Source organism: Tursiops truncatus, chromosome X, assembly GCF_011762595.2.
Source record: "Tursiops truncatus isolate mTurTru1 chromosome X, mTurTru1.mat.Y, whole genome shotgun sequence".
Lineage (NCBI taxonomy): Eukaryota > Metazoa > Chordata > Mammalia > Artiodactyla > Delphinidae > Tursiops > Tursiops truncatus.
Window position 1 is genome coordinate 71,985,689 of NC_047055.1, and position 21,595 is coordinate 72,007,283.

A 21,595-nucleotide genomic window follows, 5' to 3' on the forward strand; every position below is an offset into this window, starting at 1 on the left:
AACTGCAACTCAGTCTTAACGGAAACCACAGTCCACCCATGGGGAGCTCTGAAGCTGGGATGACCCTTTGGAGTTGTTCCCTATTGTATCCTCATAGGGGAACAGGCCTTTACATTCCTGCATCAGTCACTGAATTCCTAGTCCCTGATTTCTAGTTCAGAGTTATTTCACCTACTCCTGTGATCAAGCCATCCCAAATGGGAGAAAAGCTTAAAAAAGTGATCATGGAGAAAAAGTAGGAAAAAAAATGGACTCTGGTACCAGACAAATCTGTGTTCAAATCCTGATACTTCTCTTACTATCTGTCTGTTTAACTCTGCACAAGTTATTTAACTTCTCTGAGTTTCAGTTTACATTTTTGGAAAATGGCAATAAGAATACTTAGCTTGAAAGGTTGTTTTGAAAACCAAATACAATCATCTATATAAAGCATCTTACATAGAGACTTGACACAGAGTAGGCACTGAGTACATGGAAATTATTATAAAAATAGGGTAAATTATTATGCGGTGGTGTGCCTGGTTTTCTCACTTGTAGGGTGGAGTGAATAAGAGTAAAGAAGAGCTACCCAGAAGGGGAAAGGGCATTACATCTTTTCTGTTACCTGGTACTTGTAGGCACTGAGTCAGCATTTACTCCAATGAACAAATGTTTATTTAAAAGGATTTGTACAGACATAACGCTCTTACTTTCAAAGAGAAGAGGAACCTTTTATATATTATGAACACACAGACGCTGTGGCAACTTAAAACTACAGCTAAGAAAGGAAGGAAAAATATCCCCCCTCCCCAGCCAGGAGCTAACACTTTTTCAGTCAGCCAGCCCCAATCCCTGTCCCTTAAGTTTGAGAGTGACTTGACTAGAGATGTGGCTTTGGAGGAGGGAAGAGCTGTAGGGCTTGGGGAGCCTGGTGCCTTTTCTTTTGAGAGGGAAATCCACCTACACAATCCACAGAAAAAGGGGTGGCCAAAAGCTGGCCTGAGCTGAGGCTGCCTTAGAGAAGAGAGACTGGAGTAGAAATCCCACCTACCTGCATGTGTAAAGTGATTGGCATTCACTTGAATCTCAACCCACTACTCTGACCTCTAAGATATACCATTTGAGTAAGTGCCAGAGTAATGGTTTTGAACAAAAGTCGACACAAATGTCAGCCTGGGGCCTCTCCAGCCTAAGGCAGCCCCGATAGCAGAACCCTCAGACCAATGACTTAGGCAACGAGTTAGGCAGGACTTGTGGAGTGGGTCTGGCTCCCTGATTTCACTGTGGGGAACATCTGCTACTGATTTTCAAAAGCTAGGGTTTATTATGGGAGAAAAGCCCACAGATTTTAGGATCCCCAGACACATAGCCTGGTACCTGAGAACTTTAATATATCTGGGAAACTGCCAGGTGGTGGGGTGGTGAGCTCAATAATAACAGCCAGGCCTCCCAAATGAATATGAAAAAGGAGAGCTTGTCCAAGCTACCTCCGGGCCTTGAGGATGAGATGAGGTTGCGGGTGGGGCAGATAAATGCACCAAGCCTATTGAAAAGTCCAGCAAGAAGACTTGTTGTCCCTTCAGAGCCTAAGGCAAAGGTACAGGGAGGGGGCACACTGGAGCCTTCACCTGAAACAAGATATGGGTCTCCCCAGGCCCTCAGGCCTTAGGCCCCAGGCCTCAGGCACAAGAGACAGAGAATCACATCTGGGACTTCCGCCCTTCCCTTAGCTCCAAACAAGGGCAGGGGTTGAAATGTGGGTGAGAGAGAAGGGATCTTTAGACACAACTGTCATTAGCACCTGAACCACATCTCTTCCTAAACCAGAAACTCCAAGAGCAAAAAGAAATAAGAGCAAAGTGAGAGAGGGGTTGTGCTTCCATCACATTAAATAGGAGACTTTGTAGAGGTGGGGAAGGGTTGTTTCACATGGAGACATCAATCACTCTGGCCAAGGGGAGGGGTTATGAGCAGCAGAGCTCTAAGTGTTCTCCCTCTTTTCATTCATCCTGCTTCCGTTTTGGCTTTTTGGGGTTCCTGGACCGACTCTTGGCTTTGCACAGAGGGCATATAGGTGCATTCCGGTGAATTTGTTGGTGACATGACAAGCAGGCCTGGTGGGGGGCACAAGACAAAGCAAGTTAGTGGTCAGATTCTTCTAGGCCATGGCTCATCTTTCCCAGGGGCCCCCACAAGCAATTGCGATTTCCCAACAGGAAGGAGCAAGACCCAAGCAGTGAGTCCCAAGTAGCAAGATCTGTGCTGGATGTAAGGGATGCAAAGGATATAAGGGAGTGAGAGTCAAAGAGGGGTACTGAGGAAAAATATCCAAAATTTGGCAATAAGGCAAAATGTGAATTGCATATTCATTAAGCATTATACTGGAGCATGGTCTAACAGGCTCACTCACTCAAGGATTATTTAATTCTCTAGGACAGGTATCAATAAACTTTTTCTGTAAAGGCCAAGATAGTAAATATTTTGGACTTTCTTTTCAGGTCATATGATTTTAGTTGCAACTACTCAGCTCTAACTGCCTTACATAAAAGAAGCTATAGACAATACATAAACAAGCAGGCATGTGTGGGGGCCAATAAAACTTTATTTACAAAAACAGGGAGCAGGTCACACTTGGCCTATGGGTTCTGGTTTGCTGACCCTTGCCCTAGGAGAATGTCTCTTTGTTTGACTATTTACTACTTATTTAAAAAATTGAAGTATAGTTGATTTAAAATGTTGTGTTAGCTTCTGGTATACAGCAAAATGATATAGATGATAGATAGATAGATAGATAGATAGATAGATAGATAGATATTCTTTTCTGTTATGGTTTATTACAGGATATTGAAAATAGTTCCCTGTGCTATACAGTAGGACCCTGTTGTTTATCTATTTTATACATAGTAGTCTGTATCTGCTAATCCCAAAAGCCTAATTTACCCCTGTCCCACCCCCTTTCCCCTTTGGTAACCATAAGTTTGTTTTCTATGTCTGTGAGTCTGTTTCTGTTTTGTAAATAAGTTCATTTGTATCATATTTTATATTTCACATATAAATGATATCATATGGTATTTGTCTTTCTCGGTCTGACTTACTTCACTTAGTATGATAATCTCTAGGTCCATGCATGTTGCTGCAAATGGCATTATTTCATTCTTTTTAATGGCTGAGTAGTATTCCATTGTATATATGTACCACATCATCTTTATCCGTTCATCTGTCGATGGACATTTAGGTTGCTTCCATGTCTTGGCTATTGTAAATAGTACTGCTATGAACATTGGGGTGCATGTACCTTTTTGAATTAGAGTTTTCCCTTGGATATGTGCCTAGGAGTGGGATTGCAGGATCATATGGTAACTTCCATACTGTTCTCCGTAGTGGCTGCACCAATTTACATTCCTGCCAACAGTGTAGGAGGGTTCCCTTTTCTCCACACCCTCTCCAGCATTTGTTATTTGTAGAATTTTTAATGATGGCCATTCTGACCGGTGTGAGGTGATACCTCATTGTAGTTTTGATTTGCATTTCTCCAACAATTAGTGATGCTGAGCATCTGTTCATGTGCCTATTGGCCATCTGTATGTCTTCTTTGGAGAAATGTCTATTGAGGTCCTCTGCCCATTCTTTGATGGGATTGTTTGTTTTTGTGTTATTGAGTTGTATGAGCTGTGTTTATATTTTGGGAACTAAGTCCCTGTTGGTCGCATCATTTGCAAATATTTCCTCCCATTCCTTAGGCTGGCTTTTCATTTTTGTTTATGGTTTCCTTTGCTGTGCAAAAGCTTATAAATTTGAATAAGTCCCATTTGTTTACTTTTGCTTTTATTTCTATTGCCTTGGGAGACTGACCTAAGAAAACACTGGTACAATTTATGTCAGAGAATGTTTTGCCTGTGTTCTCTTCTAGGAGTTGTATGGTATCATGTCTTACATTTAAGTCTTTAAGCTGTTTTGAGCTTACTTTTGAGTATGGTGTGAGGGAGTGTTCTAACTTCATTGATTTACATGCAGCTGTCCAGCTTTCCCAATACCACTTGCTGAAGAGACTTTCTTGTCTCCACTGTATATTCTTGCCTCCTTTGTCGAAGATTAATTGAACGTAGGTGAGTGGGTTTATTTCTGGGCTCTCTATTCTGTTCCACTGGCTATAAATACTTTTCCATTAAATAGTATACTATTTGACTATTTACTATTGATCAGGGCCCAGATGCTGTGACTTAATGTTGATAAGGCACAAATGGCTTTTGCCCAGTAGAGATGCAAATTATTTTTGTTACAAAGAAAAGGTAATCCTAAAGATTACAGTTTTATTTTCCTGTAGGACATTAACCTGTAGGACATTATTTTCCTGTAGGACATTAACCAGTTCTGGATTTAACATTGCAAACTTATTTTGGCATTCCTTTCTTTTCTTGACTATATAATTATCCGTTCCTCTAATGCTTCTGGAACCAGCTTTGTGATGCTGCTGGCTCCCTTGTTAATGACACACATTCACTATATATTTGTCCGAGTCACGTTTCTAACTTTCTGAAAATTATACTTTAGCAGAGCCTGCCAATCTCCCTGCATTCTAACCTCTCTGGGAATATGAGGCAACAAGACCAGTGGCTCTACTATAGCACACATACACACCACCCCTTCCTCTGTGTCCCAAGCGAAGGCTGTTTTAGGAAGACCCCAAATAAGTAAGGCCAAAGCCCCAGACCCAACCTTCCATGGGGCGGCTTGAGGATACCTTGCTTCCTCCACAGTCCATACCCAGCTCACTCACCTTCATAGGTGGGGGCTGCTGCCTGAAGGTGGCTGTCTGCCGAGTGTCCTGCTTCCTAGCCACTTGGAGTTGTTGGGCGGCAGCGGCTGCGGCGGCCAAGGATTCAGGGATTGGGGGCTCCTGAGGCTCCGTCTGCCACTCTGCTTTCTGCTTCTCAAAGTAACTTTGGAGATGAGAGACATTAGCTGGATCATTCTGAAAGCAAGGAGAACCTTGCCCCTCTTAAGGACTCCATGCTACAGAACGAAGGGGGTTAGGCTGTGGCTCACTGTAGGAAGTTCCTGCACCCTCTCCAGCCCAAGGCTCTTTTCCCTGGGTACCAGGCCCACTGTGTGTTGGGAAGGGTACTCCTCCTGCTCCTTGGCTCTGACAGGCCCAGAAAAATTTAAAGAATCCCAAAGCTAGCCAAGTCCTCAAAGGGCATTTGTCTGCCCTCCATCCCATGTTCCTTTGCAGTATTCCTATTAAGTGTTCTCAGGCCTCTGCTGGCATACCTCTAGGAATAAGAAGCTCACCACTTCCACAGGCAGCCTGCTCTACCTTAAGGAAGTATGTTCCCTTGTATTCCTTCTACTGAAATGAGCTCTGTGTCTCTGTAAAGTAAGCCTAGTTCTTAACTCTGGGTCTTAAGATAAAGTTCCAGGCTAGCCCCTGGAGGCCATGAAAGCTCACCCTTCTGTGTGTTCAAGGTTTCTGGACACCCCTTCTAGACCTTGACTTGGAAAGTGACCTCTTAAGAGTCACAGACACATACACACACAAAGAGTCATAGACATAGTCTTGTATTGTCAAAATTGCACAAGGAACTTTAAAAGCCATCTAGTAATTCTAGTCTAATCATCTAACAGCCCAACACAGAGACTTACCCAAGGTCATGCAATGAGTCGGCCACTGACAGGCCTGGGGCTAGGACTGGGTACCCTGACTTTCAGACCAGGCTTTATGTGTGTATATATACGTGTGTGTATATATACATGTGTGTGTGTGTGTGTGTGTGTGTGTGTGTGTCTGTGGTGTATGTTGCAGGGACAGGAGGCAGGCAGCTTACTCCAAGGAGAGCTTCTCCTCCTCTTCACATAGGTCAGGGAGCCTCTGCAGGCCCAGAGTCATGCGCAGGGCATCCACATGTTCCTTCAGCGGCTTATACTCATCATGTAGCCGCCGGGTAGACTCTAGCAGCTTGTTTAGGTCATTCTCAGACTGTTTGATGGTGTTTTCCATCTGGAACACAGAGTGAGGCAAGCACAGAGAAAAGACTCCAAGATTCTCAGCGAGGCTGTACAGCTGAGTGGATAATAGCACAGGCTCCAGAGCCAAACCAATCTGTGATCAAGTCCTCAACCCACTATGTATTCTATGTGACTCTTGTCAAGCCTCAGTTTTTTCATCTGTATAATGGTGGTAACATTCATACCTACCTCATATAATCTTGGTGAAGATTCAACGATTGAATTCATATAAGCGCTCAGTACAGGGGCTAACACAGAGTAAAGGCTCAATTAGTGGTAGTTATTATTCAAATATAGCATCTTAGAGCTGGAATGGCCCTTAGAGTTCATGTAGTGCACCCCACCACCATTTTACAGATCAGAGAATTGAGACTCAGAGAGAAGTAACTTCCTCAGAGAAATGCTTCCTAGGAGCAAAGACTACATAAAGACTCAGGGCTTCTGCCTCCCAGACCAGTGGCTTTTCTCCTAGATCAGTGGTTCCCAAAATGCAGTTACCAGATCAGCAGCATCAGCGTCAACTGGGAACTCATTAGGAATGTAAATTCTCAGGCACCACCCCAGATATAAGCAATCAGAAATTCTGCGGTGAAGTCCAACAATCTGTGTTTTAACAGGCCCTCTAGGTGACTCAGGAGGCATGTTCAAGTTGGAGATCCACTGGCCCAGATTTTCAGCCCCTCTGTGACTAATACCTTGTTTATTTCTCTATCCTTGGTTAGCTGGCAGCAGAACTGCCAACTCCTCATGAGACCCTGATATCCTGTGATCTTGTGACACAGACAATCCCAGGTAACTACTGTCCAAATTGCATTCATATTTCCTTTAAGACCCTAGGCCTGGCAATAACAGGAAGTAGATATTGCCACAGAAATGAGTCTCCCAAGAATAGAAACTTAGCTCCTTCAAACGTGATTTAAAAAAAAAATTCTCATTATCATAGGCTCTAAGGGTTGGAAAGGGCCTTACAGGTCAGCACCTCCAACCTCCCTCCTGGTGAAGGAATCACCAATACTGCAGCCCAGACAGGTGATCATTCAGACTCTGCTTTAATAACTCTATAAAGTGGGGGGCTTATCACCATAGCAGGCAGTTCATTCCCCACATTCCAAGGGTCTCCAAAAGAGAGACTGTAATGAGGGAGCCCCAGTTGGGTAGGCTGGCAGAGATGGTTTGTTTGGCTTAGTTGGAAGCTTTGGAGCCCTAAATTTAAGTTAGATCCCCAAGGCACCTGCCTGCTCTGCTTTTCCCCAAGGCTAGCTCTCAACTTCTAGACTCCCAGAATGAGAGCACATCAGTGCTGAGTGAGACCTCAGAGGTGACTGAATTCCTCTCATGGTACAGAAAAGGAAAATGAGGCCCCGAGAGAAGAAGGAACTTGTCCAGTGATATACAGTCGATCAGTGACAGAGCCAGGGCTGGATCTCAGAACTCCTGGATTCTTCCATTTCACCATAGCCTGATGCCTACTCCCCCAAATCGGCCACAGCCATATCTCAAGGAGAGTCCACAGCACTCACCACTGCCTATTCCTCCTCAAAGGGCCCAGAAATAGGCTTCAGGCAGCCAGCCACATACCACATTGATATCAGCGTGGATCAGTCGGAGTTCCTCCACATGGGCCATTTTCTCCTGTAGCAGGAGGTCCATCTCCTGCTTGTATTCCTTCAGGTGCCTCTCCTCTGATTCAAGGGCCTCAAACTCAGCCTTCAAACGGGTCTTGATCTTTTCCATCTGCAGGGTCTTGTTCCTGCCATTCCCCCAAAGGAGGAAACAGACCAGCAGGAGAAGGCAGGAAAAGGGAAATGGAGTACAGAGTTAGAGAAATGGAGTACAGAGTTAGGCTCTGAGCCAGGGCTATCTTGTTAAGCCATCTTTCTAAGCTTCCCTCTCTTCAGGCAGAGGCAGCCTGAAGCCGTCCCCACAAAGGCAGGAGATTCTTTCTTCTAAGCTAAAAGCTCAGTGGGTCTTGAATGGGGATGATTTTGTTCCTTGATGGAGCATTTGAAAACATGGGGCAGGTTTTAGCTGTTAGATTTATTCAAGGGAGAGCACTACTGGCATTTAGTGGATATGGGCCAGAAATGCTAAACAGCCTCTCAATGCACAGGAAAGTCCCACATCACAAATAACTCCCACCCAAGATGCCAACCATGACCTCTTAGAGAAACTCTAGAGCAGCACTATCCAATAAATTTTCTACAATGATGGAAATTTTCTGTATCTATGCTTTCTAATACAGTAGCCACTAGGCACATGAAGCGACTGAGCATTCAAAATATGGCTAGTGCAACCGAGGAACTGAATTTTGAATTTTATTTAATTTTACTCAGTTGATTAAAATTAAGTTTAAACAGCCACATGGGGATAATGGCTCTCATATTGGACCACACAGCTCTATAGGGTCCCCTCATCAGTTCCAGAAGAGGCAGGAGACGGGAAGAACTGCAGCTCATTTCTTTTCCTAGAAAGCATAAAACCTATTTCTGGTTGTTAAATCCCAATTGCATACCCTCTGGCTCAGTAATCCCACACCTAGCAATTTATTATAAGGAAATAAGTCAAGGAAGCAAAAAGTTAATACACAGGGATATGCTTTCTGGTCTATGGGCAAAATTGGAATATTTGGCAGCCACTAAAAGGCATCATTATGAAGACTTGTGACATGGAAAATGTTGAAGATACTCCATGAAAAGGTATATACACTAGGATTGCAATTTCAAAATACACGTGCATGTGACTAAACAAAAGGAATTGGCAAGAGTACAGTTTCAAGGATCTTTGAGACCACTGAAGCCTGCCTAAGTGAAAGAGCCACAAAACTTTGGAAGGAAGCCCCTCTAGGGCACACTGATGCCCTCCCACTCACTCTCTACTCTCTGGTTCTCAGGTTCTGTCTAGCCATCATCCATTACTCAGATTAGGCATCTCCTTTATTCTGCCTCAGTAGCTGGCTTTCTCCTCTGCCCCAGCCCATCCCATGGTTACTCTTGCTCCACACCCTGGCCTCCGGCCTCTGACCTCAGCCTGCTTCTGTGTTCATTCTCTCTCCTTTCTTCAGCATTGCCTGTGGCTCCTGCCTCAAGAGGTGGCCCTCAATGGCACAGAACCACAGAAAGAATTATGTAAGGTGGGTAGGATGACAGGCGAAATTTTTCTTTCAATATTCAAAATTTTCTTTTCAAGTTATTATATTGCTTTTACCTTAGAAAAGGTTAAAAGGATGGGTGTTATTATCCCATCTGTAAAGAAGGAAATTGGGAGTTCAGGATGGTAAGTTGCAGTAAATGGGATGTTGTGATTTGAACCCAGGGCTCTCTAACACCACCCACTACTCCACACTGCCTGACTGGGGTTACCCAGACTAAGGGGCGTAAACATATTGAGGGTTCTCGGTATACCTGTTCAACTGCCTTGCAGAGGGATGATAGTGATTTGTACTGGTCAGTTAATCCACTACTTAGAGCCCCCTCCCATCTAGACTTCTATTCTCTTCCTCTAGATTGCATACAGTGCAGTCTAAACTTCACCTAGCCCTACCCCAATTTACAGATGGGAAAACTGAGATTCAGAGTGATATAGTGTCTCACCCTGACTCATACAGCCAGTTTGTGGCACTGCTAGGCCTAGAACCCATTTCTGCAGGCAGAGCCATAATTTGAAAGGAACATGGGCTTTAGATTCAGACGTGGGTATGATTCCTGGTTCTGCCCCTGACTAGCTATTTGCCCTTGGACAATAAGAATAACAACTATATTTATAGTTTAATTATATTCATTGAGCACCGATTATGCACCAATTATAGAAGGCTTGAAGATACATTCATTCAACAAATACTTATGGAACATTTATCACGTGCCAGCCACTGTACTAGGTGCTAGAGATAGAGCAGAGAACAGGACAGCCTGTGGACAGGAATCTTCATCTAATGAGGAAAATAGACCCTGAACACATGTAAAACTAAGTGATAAGTAATATGGTTGAAATGCAGAATGCAATGGAAGGACACACCAAAGGGTTCTAACATAGTCTGAGGGGCACTGTAGTCAAGGGGGCTGTCACAGGAAGCTCCCCTGAGAAACTGAGAATGTGACATCTAAGCTAAGACCTGGAGAATGGGTCGGAGGTAGATGGTGGGTAGCAGGTAGGTAGCAGGTGGAGTAGCAGGTGGAGCCTTTTCCTATTGTCCACTGTGGCAAGAAATGGCAAGGACTAGGGACCCTGACTAAGGGGCAGAAGGGCTAAGACTCCTCGTTATGAGAAAGAAGCAGGGTTATGAAGATGGAGTTCAGAAATAGCCTCTATTTACTGCTATTTCTAAAGTCAGTTTCTCAGGGGCTGGCGGGGAGCCCGGCCCATGCTTTAGTGGAGGGACAGCGGTGTCACTGCAGCCTTTGACGGTACCACTGTTACCTCTCAGCAGTGGTTTACCAAGGGCCGGGCAGTGAGAGCAGTCCACCTCAGGTGCGGAAAATAAAGAGGTGCATTGTGTGCAGAGAAATAAAAAAAAAAAAGAACCAATTAAAGTTGGTCTGCTCTTTATTATCACCATGCACTGACAAGTCTAAACAATGTCCACTGAAGGACATCTGGACTGATTCCACTTTTTGGCGATTATGAATAAAGCTGCTATGAATATGCAACTACGAGTTTTAGTGTGACCGTAAGTTTTCATTTCTCTAGGATAAATGACCAAGACTGCAATTGCTGGTTTGTGTGGTAATTGCATGCTTAGTGTTTTTTTTTTTTTTTTTTTTTTTTAGGTACGCGGGCCTGTCACTGCTGTGGCCTCTCCCGCCGCGGAGCACAGGCTCCGGACGCGCAGGCCCAGTGGCCATGACTCACGGGCCCAGCCGCCCCGCGGCATGCGGGATCCTCCCGGACCGGGGCACGAACCCGCGTCCGCTGCATCGGCAGGCGGACTCCCAACTACTGCGCCACCAGGGAAGCCCCATGCTTAGTTTTTTGAGAAACTGCCAAACTGTTTCCCAGAGCGGCTGTACCGTTTCACATGCCCGCCAACAGTATATGAGTGATCTAGTTCCTCTATGCAGCCAGCCATTTTGCTTGAACTGTTTTAAAAGGTATATGGTGATACCTCAAAGTGATCTTAATTTGCATTTCCCTAGTGGCTAGTGATACTGAACATCTTCTCATGTACTTATTTGCCATCTGTATGTCCTTTTCCAAAAAATGTCTGTGCATGTCTTTGGCCCATTGGACTGTTTGTTTACTCAGGGCTGAGTATTGAGAACTCTTTATGTGTCCTAGATATGAGTGCTTTGTCAGATATGAGGTTTGCAAATATTTTCTCCCATTTATTAGCTTGCCTTTTCATCCTCTTAACCAGGTCCTTAGCAGAACACTTAAAACTGTTTTTTTGATGAAGTCCTATATATATATATATATATATATATATATATATATATATATATATATATATATATAGGACTTCATAATATATATATATATATATTATGGATAATGCTCTGGTGTCATGTCTAAGAGTCTTCACTAAGCTCTAGGGTCTGCAAATTTTCTCCTATGTTATCTTCAGAAAGTTTTATAGTTACATTTATGTCTACAATCCACTCTGAGTTAACTTTGGTACAGAGTTTGAGGTTTAGGTTGAGATTCTTTTTTTTTTTTTTTTTTTTTTTGCTTATGGATATGCAATTGCTTCAGTACCGTTTGCTATAAAGACTGTCCTTCCTTTGTCGGATTACTTTTGCACCTCTGTCAAAAATCAGTTGGCCATACTGTGTGGGTCAATTTCTGGATTCTCAATTTTGTTCCAATTACCTATGTGTCTGTCCCTTTGTCAGTATCACACAATCTTTTTTTTTTTTTTTTTTTTTTTGTGGTACGCGGGCCTCTCACTGTTGTGGCCTCTCCCGTTGCGGGACGCGCAGGCTCAGCGGCCATGGCTCACGGGCCTAGTCGCTCCGCGGCATGTGGGATCTTCCCGGACCGAGGCACGAACCCGTGTCTCCTGCATCGGCAGGCGGACTCTCAACCACTGCGCCACCAGGGAAGCCCAGTATCACACAATCTTAATCACTGTAGCTATATAATAAGCTTTGAAATCAGGAAGAGTGATTTCTCCCATTTATTTTTATATCTCAAAATACTTTTGGCCATTCTAGTTCTTTTGCCTTGCCATATAAATTTTAGAATAATTTTGTCCATATCTACCAAAAATCTTTCTGGCATTTTGATGGGAATTTTATTAAATTTGTACGTCAGTTTGGGAGGATTGGCATCTTTACTATATTGACTCATCTTCCAAACCCTGGATACAGTGTCTCTCTCTATTTAGATCTCCTTTGATTTGTTTTATTAGCATTTTGTAGTTTTCAGCATAAAAGTCCTATGCATCTTTTGTTAAATCTTTGTTTCACTTAGGTATTTCATGTTTCTGAGTGCTTGTAAGTGGTTTCATGTTTTGTAATTATAGTTTCCACATGCATATTTGCTATTTGTTTTTAATGCTGATCTTACATTCTGCAATCTTGCTGACTCACGTATTAGATGTAGGAGTTTTTTGGTTTTTTGTTTTGTTTTTGACTTATCAGGATTCCCTACATAGACAAATCATGTTATCTGCAAACGAAAACAGTTTTATTTCTTCCTTTCCATCTTGTACGCCTTTTATTTACTTTCCTGCCTAATTGTCCTGCCTAAAACCTCTAGTGCTATATGGACTAGCGGTGCTGAGAGTGGACATCCTTGCCTTGCTCGTGATCTACGTAGGACAGCATTCATTCTTTGACAAGTAAGTGTATTGTTAGCTAGCTGAAGGGTATTTGTAGATGTACTTTATCAAGTTGAGAAAGTCCCCCCACCCCCATTCCTAGTTTTTAAAAGAGATTTTATCATAAATATGTGCCGACTTTTGTCAAGTGCTTTATCTGTATCAATTGACATAGTCATGCGATTTCTCTTCTTTAGCCTTTTGATATGATAAATAATATTGATTGATTTTTGAATAACAAACTAACCTTGCATCTCTGGAATAAACCCCTCTTGGTCATGGTGTCAATTCTTTTTTAATATATTGCCAAATTCTATTTGCTAATACTTTGATAACGATTTTTACATCTACAATCATGAAGGATATTAATTTATAATTTTCTTGTATTGTCTTTGCCTGAAATTGTTTCAGGGTATTAAGGGCTTCATAAAATAAATGGAGATGTGTTCTTTCCACTTCTGCTTTTTGGAGAGACTGTTAAGAAATAGGGTTAATTCTCTTTAACCATTTGTTAGAATTCTCCAGTGAAACCAAATGGGCATGGAGGTTCTGGTTTTGGGGGTTGTTACTTTACAAATTTAATTTTCTAAATAGTTTCAGGGTTATTCAAATTATCTATTTTATATCAGGTGAGTTGTGGTAGTGTTTTTTGAGAATCGGTCCATTTCATGTAACTTGTTTAATTTACACGAGTAGAATTGTTCATAGTATTCCTTTGCTATTCTTTTGAAGTCTGTGGGGTTGGTAGTGACATTTTCTGTTTCATTCCTGATGTCTGTAATTTGTGTCTTCTCTCTTTTTTCTTGGTTAGGGTTGCTAGAGGTTTTTCAATTTTATGTATTTTTTCAAACATTAAGCTTTCTGTTTCATTGATTTCCCTACTTTTCTTTCTGTTTTTAATCATCAGTATCTGCTCTTATCTGTATTATTTCCTGTTTTCTGCTTGCCTCGGTGTTATTTTGCTCTTCTTTTCTAGTTTCTTGAGGTAGGAGCTTAGATTATTAATTAGAGGCATTTCCTCTGTTCTAAAGTAAACATTGGTGCTAAAAATTTCCCTTTCACCACTGCTTCTGCATCATCCCATTTTGATATGTTCATTTTTCATTTTGATATGTTTCATTTTCACTCAGTTCAATGTATTTTTATTTCACTTGAGACTTCATCTTTGAAACATGCGTTATTTTAGATTTTTTTTATTATTACCTTTTTCCTGGTATTTTTTCTGACTTCTTGATTTCTAGTTTGACTTTATTAATGCCAGAGAACACACTGTATTCCCTGTCTTTTAAATTTGTTAAGAATTTTTTTTTGTATCCCAGAATATGGTCTATCTATATTGGTATATGTTCCATGGACACTTGAAAAGTATGTATATCCTGTTGTTGGGTGGAATGTTCTATAAATGTTAATTAGATCCTGTCATTGATGGTGTTGTGGAGCTCTATACCCTTGCTGATTTTCTGTCTAGTTCCATCAAATGACAGACGTATGTTAAAGACCCCAGCTATAATTGTGGCTTTGTCTATTTCTTCCTTTGGTTCTGTCAGATTTGCCTCTCATATTTTACAGTTCTGTTGTTGGTGTATACCCATTTAGGACTGCTAGGTCTTCTTGGCAGACTGACACTTTTGTCATTATCTAATGTACCTCTCTGTACCTAGTAATTTTCTTTGCTCTGAAGTCTACTTTATCTGATATTAATATATCCATTCCTGCTTTCCTTGGATTAATGTTTCCATGGTATATCTTCTTTCATTATTTCAACATACCTATATCTTTATATTTGAAGTGAGATTCTTGTAGACAGCACATAGACGGGTCATATTTTTTAATCATCTTGGCTGACCAGTATTTGGATTGCAATATTTAGGCCATTTATATCCGGTGTACTTATTGATAAGTTAGAACTTAAGTGTATCATTTAATTTTTGTTTACTATTTGATCTCTCTCTTATTCGATTCTCTGTTTCCTTTTTGCTGCCTTCCTATCTTTAATTGAATGTGTTTTGGAATTACATTTTACCTATACTGTTTTTAAGTGTATCTCTTTCTATAGTTTTTTCAGTGGTTGCTCTAGGTATTATATTTCATAATTTATCATAGTCTTCTGTGTCATCTTTTTATTAGGGTGAGTGAAGAGTAGAAACATTACCTCCCTTTTTGCCCCCTTTACCCTCCACCATTTATAATATAACTATCTGAAATATTTCTCCTACATAAGAGTTATGTTTGTAGAGAACCATATTACTGCTTCCACCATCAGAAATGATTTAGAAAACTAAACAGGAGAAGGAAAATGTAATGTATTTTAATTATATTTTTACTCTTTCTCTTGGTTTTTCTTCCTTCCTGATATTCCATGTTGTCTTCTTTTAGGAAAGATTCCTTTAGCTATTATTATTTTAGGGTAGATCTGCTGGTGACAGATTCCCTTAGTTTTCTTCATCTGAGAATGTCTTAATTTATTCCTCATTCTTGATGGATATTTTTGCTACATGTAGTATTTGCGGTTGATAGTTCTCTTCTTTCAGGACTTGAAAAATCTTGTGCCACTTCCTTCTGGCCTCTATATTTTCTGATGAGAAATTCACTGTCATTCAAACTATTTTCACCTATAGGTAAGGTGTAATTTCTCTTTGACTTGTTTAAGGCATTCTTTGTCCCTAGTTTTCAGACATTAACCATGATGTGTCTTGGTGTGGATTTCTATGAGTCTATCCTCTCTGAATCACTTGGCGTATATCTCTTGACGAATCTGGAGAGTCTTCAGCCATTATTTCAAATATTTTTAAATTTCACCCTCTTTTTTCTCTGTAGATAAGGCCTCTCTGTTGTGTAATTCCTCTTCCTTCCTTCCTTATGCCTTCCTTCCCTTTTATCCCCATTTCCTACACCATTTACGCCCCACATAGGCAACCATTCAAAACTACTTAATGCCTATTTATTGTGTTGCATGTGCTCTTCTCAATGGTAAATTATTGATGTATATTAAGGAGAGAAAAGGAGAGGAAGGAGGAGAGGGAGAGGGAAAGAGAGTGTGTGTGTGTGTGTGTGTGTGTGTGTGTGAGAGAGAGAGAGAGAGAGATCTAGAGAGTGTGAGCGTTATGGACTGAATCGTGTCCCTCCAAAATTCATATGTTGAAGCCCTAATCCCCAATGTGAGTGTGTTTAGAGCGGGGCCTTTAGAGAGGTAATTAAGGTTAAATGAGGTCATAAATGTGGGACCCTAATCCAATTGGACTGGTGCCCTTTGAAGAAGAAGAAGACACACCAGAGGTTGCCTCCTCTCTGTCTCTACATGCACAGAGGAAAGGCCATGTGAAGACATAGCAAGAAGGCAGCTGACTATAAGCCAGGAAGAGAGCTCTCACAAGAAAGCAAATTTTCTTGCACTTTGACCATGGACTTCTAGCCTCCAGAACTGTGAGAAAAGAAATGTCTGTTGTTTAAGCCACCCAGTCTGTGGTATTTTGTTGTGGAAGACTGAGCAGATTAACACAGATTTTGGTACCATGAAGTGGGGTACTACTTTAATAAAAACCTAAAAATGTGGAAGTGTATTTGGAACTAGATGAGGAGTAGAGGCTGGGAGAGGTTTCAGGCGCATGCTAGAAAAAGCCTATATTGCATTGAAGTGACTGTTGGTAGAAACATGGACATTAACGATGCTCCTGGTGAGGTCTCAAAGAGAAAAGAGGAACGTGTCATTAGAAACTGGAGAAAAGGTGATCCTTATTATAAAGTGGCAAAGAATTTGGCTGAATTTTGTTCTAGTCTTCTGTGGAAGGTAGAGCCTGTGAGCAATGAAATTAGATATCTAGCTGAGGAGATTTTTACGCAAAGTGGTGAATGTGAAGCTCAGCTGCTTATAGTAAAATGCAAGAGGAGAGAGAGAAATCAGCAGAATCATTAAGCAAGGTGAACCAGAACTTGAAGATTTGAAAAATTCTCGTTCTATCCATATTGCAAAAAATATAAAGCATCTTCTGGAGAGAACACCAAGGATGTGGCTAGAAAACCACTCCTTGAGGAGATTACTCATTATTTTAATTAGGTATCTCAGCAGAAGTCAGGAACAGAGATGGGATTATACAAGCACAGGCACTGTCAGCATGGACCAAGGGGAGCAGAGGGAGGATGAAATAAAGGAAAGTTTTTGGAATCTACAAGGCAGGACAATAGAGTTACTTAGCTGCAAACATGCTTCATCCTTCAAGTAAAGGAAAGAATGACACCAAAGGTGATTAAGAGATCATCAGGGCTGCCATTCCCACCATTGGGTCTAGACCTAACAGGCCCTGGGGGCAAGGCTGTTGCCTCCTCAGTTTCAGTAGGACAGGCTTCCCCTGACTACTGCCTCAGGAGAAAGGCAACAGCAAAGGGCTGTGAGGGTGGGGGTGATACTGCCCAAAGCATCCAGCCAAAGATTATTCTCCAGTCTGAAAAATCTAATGAAATTTGCCTTGCTAAGTTTTGCACTTTCTTGGGATCTATCATCCCTCTCTTCTTTCTGGTTTCTCCCTTTTCAAAAGGGAATGCCTATCCTATGCTTGTCCTATTACTATACTTGGGAAGCAGATCATTTGTCTGGTTTCACAGCTGGAGGGGAATTTCGCCCTTTGGATGAATCATAACTCACGTCTCATCCAAACCTAAATTAGGTGATATTTAGATGAGACTTTTGACTGGACATAGGTTCTGGAGCACATTAAGACATTTGGGGCTGTTGGGAAGGGATGAATGAATTTTGCATGTGAGAAAGACATGCATTTGGTGGGAGGCATAGGGAGGAATGTTATGGAATGCATTGAGTCCCCTAATATACATATGTTCAAGCCCTAACCCGCAAAGTACTTTGAGGGAACTTTCAGGGAGGTATAAGGTTAATCTCCAAAATATTTGGAGAGAGAATTTTAGGGAGGTGTAAGGTTAAATGAGGTCATCACAGTAGAGCCTTAATCTGGTTGTATTGACGTCCTTATAAGTAGAGGAAGGGACGCATGAGCTCTTTCTGTCTCCACACAAGACCAGAGGAATGGCCAAATGAGGACATGGGGAGGAAGCAGCCATCTACAAGACAGGAAGAGAGCCCTTACCAGAAATCAAAATTTCTGGTATCTATATCGTGAATCTCTAGCCTCCAGAATTGTGAGAAAATAAATGTCTGCTATTTAAGCCACCCAGAATGTGTTATTGCTTTGTGGCAGAATAAGCTGACTAATACACGTGCGCCTGGGCACACGCGTGCGTGCACACACACACACACACACACACGCACACACACGGTATAGACTAATGATAACATATAGTTTTCACATGGCACTCTGATGTTAAGATACAGGATTCCTTGCTTCTAAGTGTGGTCATCCACCACATTTTACCTGTCCACCCTTCCAAGGATAAACTCTCACTTTGTTTCTATATCCCCCCTCCACAAACAATACTTTGATGAATTTTCTTGTACCTGTCTGAGTAAATTTAGGGGGCTATATCCCAGGAGTGGGAAATCTGGCGCACAGGTAACGTGTATTCTTATTTCATGTAAGCAGTGCCAATTTGCTGTGCAAGATGGCTACACCATTTCACACTCCCACCAGTAGTGCATGAGGGCACCTGTTATCTGTGCTTGTACTCAGAAAGGAGGAACAATGGGGAAGCTTAGGGGATGCCCCAACTGGAGACCTGTAACAGAATGCACCCTGAGCTGGTCTCATTTCTCTCTTAAACAACCTCTGCCTGACTCACCCAGCAGCTCTATCTTACCACCATCAAGATCTGATTAAGAGCTTTGACTAGTTATTGCTGCTCTGCCCACCCCCATGCCCCATCCCTGATCTCTGGGGGTTAAATAGAATTTTATCTGGAGCTCTCTGTATGTATTTGGGCATTTTCAGTGAAGCCAAGCCCTTGGCACAGACGGCAGACAAGTGATTCACATACAGCCAGTGGGACTCACAGACCAATGTGGGTAGGACCTGAGCACATGTGACTCTCCAGGCTGGGAGGGACCTTCAAAGGCATCTATCGTCCCTTTGCCAACCACTGCTTAAGTGCTTTCTATAACATCACTTCCAAGTGTTCAATTAGGCCTTCCTTGAACAACGTAGTCACAGAGCTCTCACTATTTCTCTAGACAATCCATTCCTTCTATAGGCAGCTCCAACAATTTGAAAACCCTAGGGTCACACAGAACACAGATCAGATGCTCCTTGTCCCCCCCACCTTATTCATTTTCCCCCCGTCCATAATAATAGAACCTCTGATTTTCATCTGGGCATGTGACACCTTGACTAAGGGCTGTATTTCCCTCTCTCCTTTGCAGCTGTTTGTGGCCATGTGACAATGTTCTGGCCAGTGGGATGAAAACACATGTGATATGTGCAACATCTAGGCTGTGACCCTAAAGGGAAGGAGTGTGCCATTCACTTCTCCTTTGCCCTCTTCCCACTGCCTAACATGTATACACAACATCAAGTCATCTTCAACCCTGTAGATGAAGGCTACACCCTGCACATGGTGAAGCAACAATATAAAAAGGGCCTGAGTCCCCAACATGGAATAACCACACAAACCACAGGTCACTTGTTCCCAGACTGATAATGTGAGAGGGAAATGAACTTCTGTCTTGTTTTAACCACTGTTAATTTGGAAGCAAGTTGGATTAGCTTTACCAATAAACATCCCAGTTAATTGGCTACTGTATTTAATTGAATCTAAAATGCCATTGGACATAGGGTACACATTATCTTATGGACTACTAAGAGAAAAATGCTACCTATTATATTATGACAAAATGTTTTCTTTTAATTTAAATGTTCATTTAATAGTTTTTGAAAGAGCTCTGGTAGACTGACTTAAGACACTATTTTAATCAGACTCTTCTAGTCTGAGTCATTTCTCATACACAATAACTTTTTATTTCAAGGGAAAACCATGATGAACTCGTTTTGAAGATACTTTAAATGTCAATTAAACTCAACACATACAGTGATAATCATGCACATAATTCAATTGAAGGGATGATAATATGAACAGCCATGGCCAAGTTCACATGTGCTCATGCGTGAACAGTAACACAATTCCCTCTTGGTCAATGGCAGTTGTAAGGTAGAATTGTATTTAACACACATCCTGACTTTAGATTTTTAAAATATAAAATATGTGTGTATTAAATGGTGAAATCTGGTCCTTTAAAACCAAATTTGGGGAATAACTTTCACTTCCACTCTAGTCAAGATAGAGTAACAGGGACCAGATTTACCCACCTGTGCAAAATAACTAAAAGCAAAACAAACAAAAACACCAAGACAAAATATATGAAAAAAAAGTGGTACTCAAGTCATTGGACATCAGGCAAGTAAGGTCAGTGATCTCTGAGAGGTGGAAAAGCTTAGATGAGCCTGAAGATTGCCCCATCCTACTGCCTAGAGAAATATTCTAGACTGCAAGACAGGGACGGGGAACTCAGACAGAGCCTGGACATCTCCCTCAATTGAGGAAATGGAGATATGAGTCTGGAGAAGCCAAGAAACCTGGAGTTCACAGGAAACAGTTTTGGAGAGGGGAGACCTGTGTAGAGATAGAATGCTTACAATTTTCAGAGGCTCCCCCTCAAGTACTCACTGAATTATTGATCAGCACATGTGTGTAAGGAAACTAACTACCTGAAGCCAAGGAAAGAAAGACCTCAAAGGATTAGAGGAAACAGTGATCAGAGTCCACAAAGGGCTGAGTATAGTGACTGTTCCAAACAACAAAGGTAGAAAATATTCACAATTTGTATAGCATTAGAGTACAAAGACAAGTTCTGCCTCAGTAATGAGGAAAATGAGCTCTACACTAAATGCTGATATGGTCCCACTTAACTAAGCTGAAAAGCAAGGCCCAGAAGGATAAAACAGATTCCAAGTGTCTTAATGGCATGCCATAAGGAAGCTCAAGAATATTTATAGGAATGCAAAAATATGCAGTCAACAAGGTAAATTTGAAAATGTCTGGCATCCAACCAAACCTTGCCAGGTGTGCAATTTGAAGCAGGAAAAATGCAATCCACAATGTTGAGAATAAAAATCAAAACTAACCAAGAAATGACATGGTTGATAGAACTAGTAGCCAAGGATACAAGTAGTTATTATAAATGCATTTCATATGTTCAGAAAGCTTGAGGAAATACTGGCCACATTAAGTAAAGTTGTGGGAGAGATGAAAAATACCCAAATAAAATATCTAGAGATGAAAACTACAATGTCTGAGGTGAAAACTACATTAGTCAATTTAGACAATAAAGGAGAAAAGATTAATGAACATGAAGACATACCAATAGAAAGTTTCCCAAATGAAATATATAGATAAAAATGGTCAAAAAAATAAACAGCATCAGCAAACTGTGGGACAACTTCAAGTGGCTAAAAGTACATGTAACTGGAGATGAAGAAGGAGGAAGAAAAGAAAAATATTTGAAAAATTAATAACTGAAAATGTTTCAAATTTGATGAAAACTATACATGCACTGATCCAAAATGTTCAACAAGTCTCAAGCATGGGAAGCAGGAAGAAAACTACACCAAGTCATATCACAATGAAATTGCTCAAAACCAAAGATAAAGAGAAAATCTTACCAGCAGCCCAAGGAAAAAAGGCATGCTACCCAAGAGGAAAGAAGTAGGATCGAAGCAAGATGACAGTGGCATATTATTTTTAAAGTACTGGGAAAAAAAAAAGAAAAAACCTCTGCCAATATAGAATTCTTTACACATTGAAAATAACTTTTAAAAACAAAGGTGAAATAAAGACTTTCTGAGACATAGAAAAGTTGGGATGCTACATCACCAGCAAACCTGCTCTATGATAAATGTT

General features: G+C 41.4%; 1 protein-coding gene across 4 annotated transcripts in view; it reads right to left on the bottom strand.

Annotated features, from left to right (window-relative positions):
- Positions 1-637: 637 nt before the first annotated feature.
- The window catches only part of LOC101336467 (zinc finger C4H2 domain-containing protein), a 34,865-nt gene continuing 13,907 nt past the window's right edge, over positions 638-21,595 (bottom strand). For 3 of the 4 annotated variants that reach the window (XM_019949136.2, XM_073798790.1, XM_073798791.1), the window contains 4 exons: positions 7,564-7,735; positions 5,805-5,977; positions 4,757-4,919; positions 638-2,093 (listed from right to left, as the gene is read on the bottom strand). In XM_019949136.2, the coding sequence (XP_019804695.1) occupies positions 1,980-2,093; positions 4,757-4,919; positions 5,805-5,977; positions 7,564-7,735 (622 nt within the window). In that variant the 3' untranslated portion in view covers positions 638-1,979. The remainder of the gene's footprint in view (positions 2,094-4,756; positions 4,920-5,804; positions 5,978-7,563; positions 7,736-21,595) is intronic. The other variant, XM_019949137.3, reaches the window with a different exon arrangement.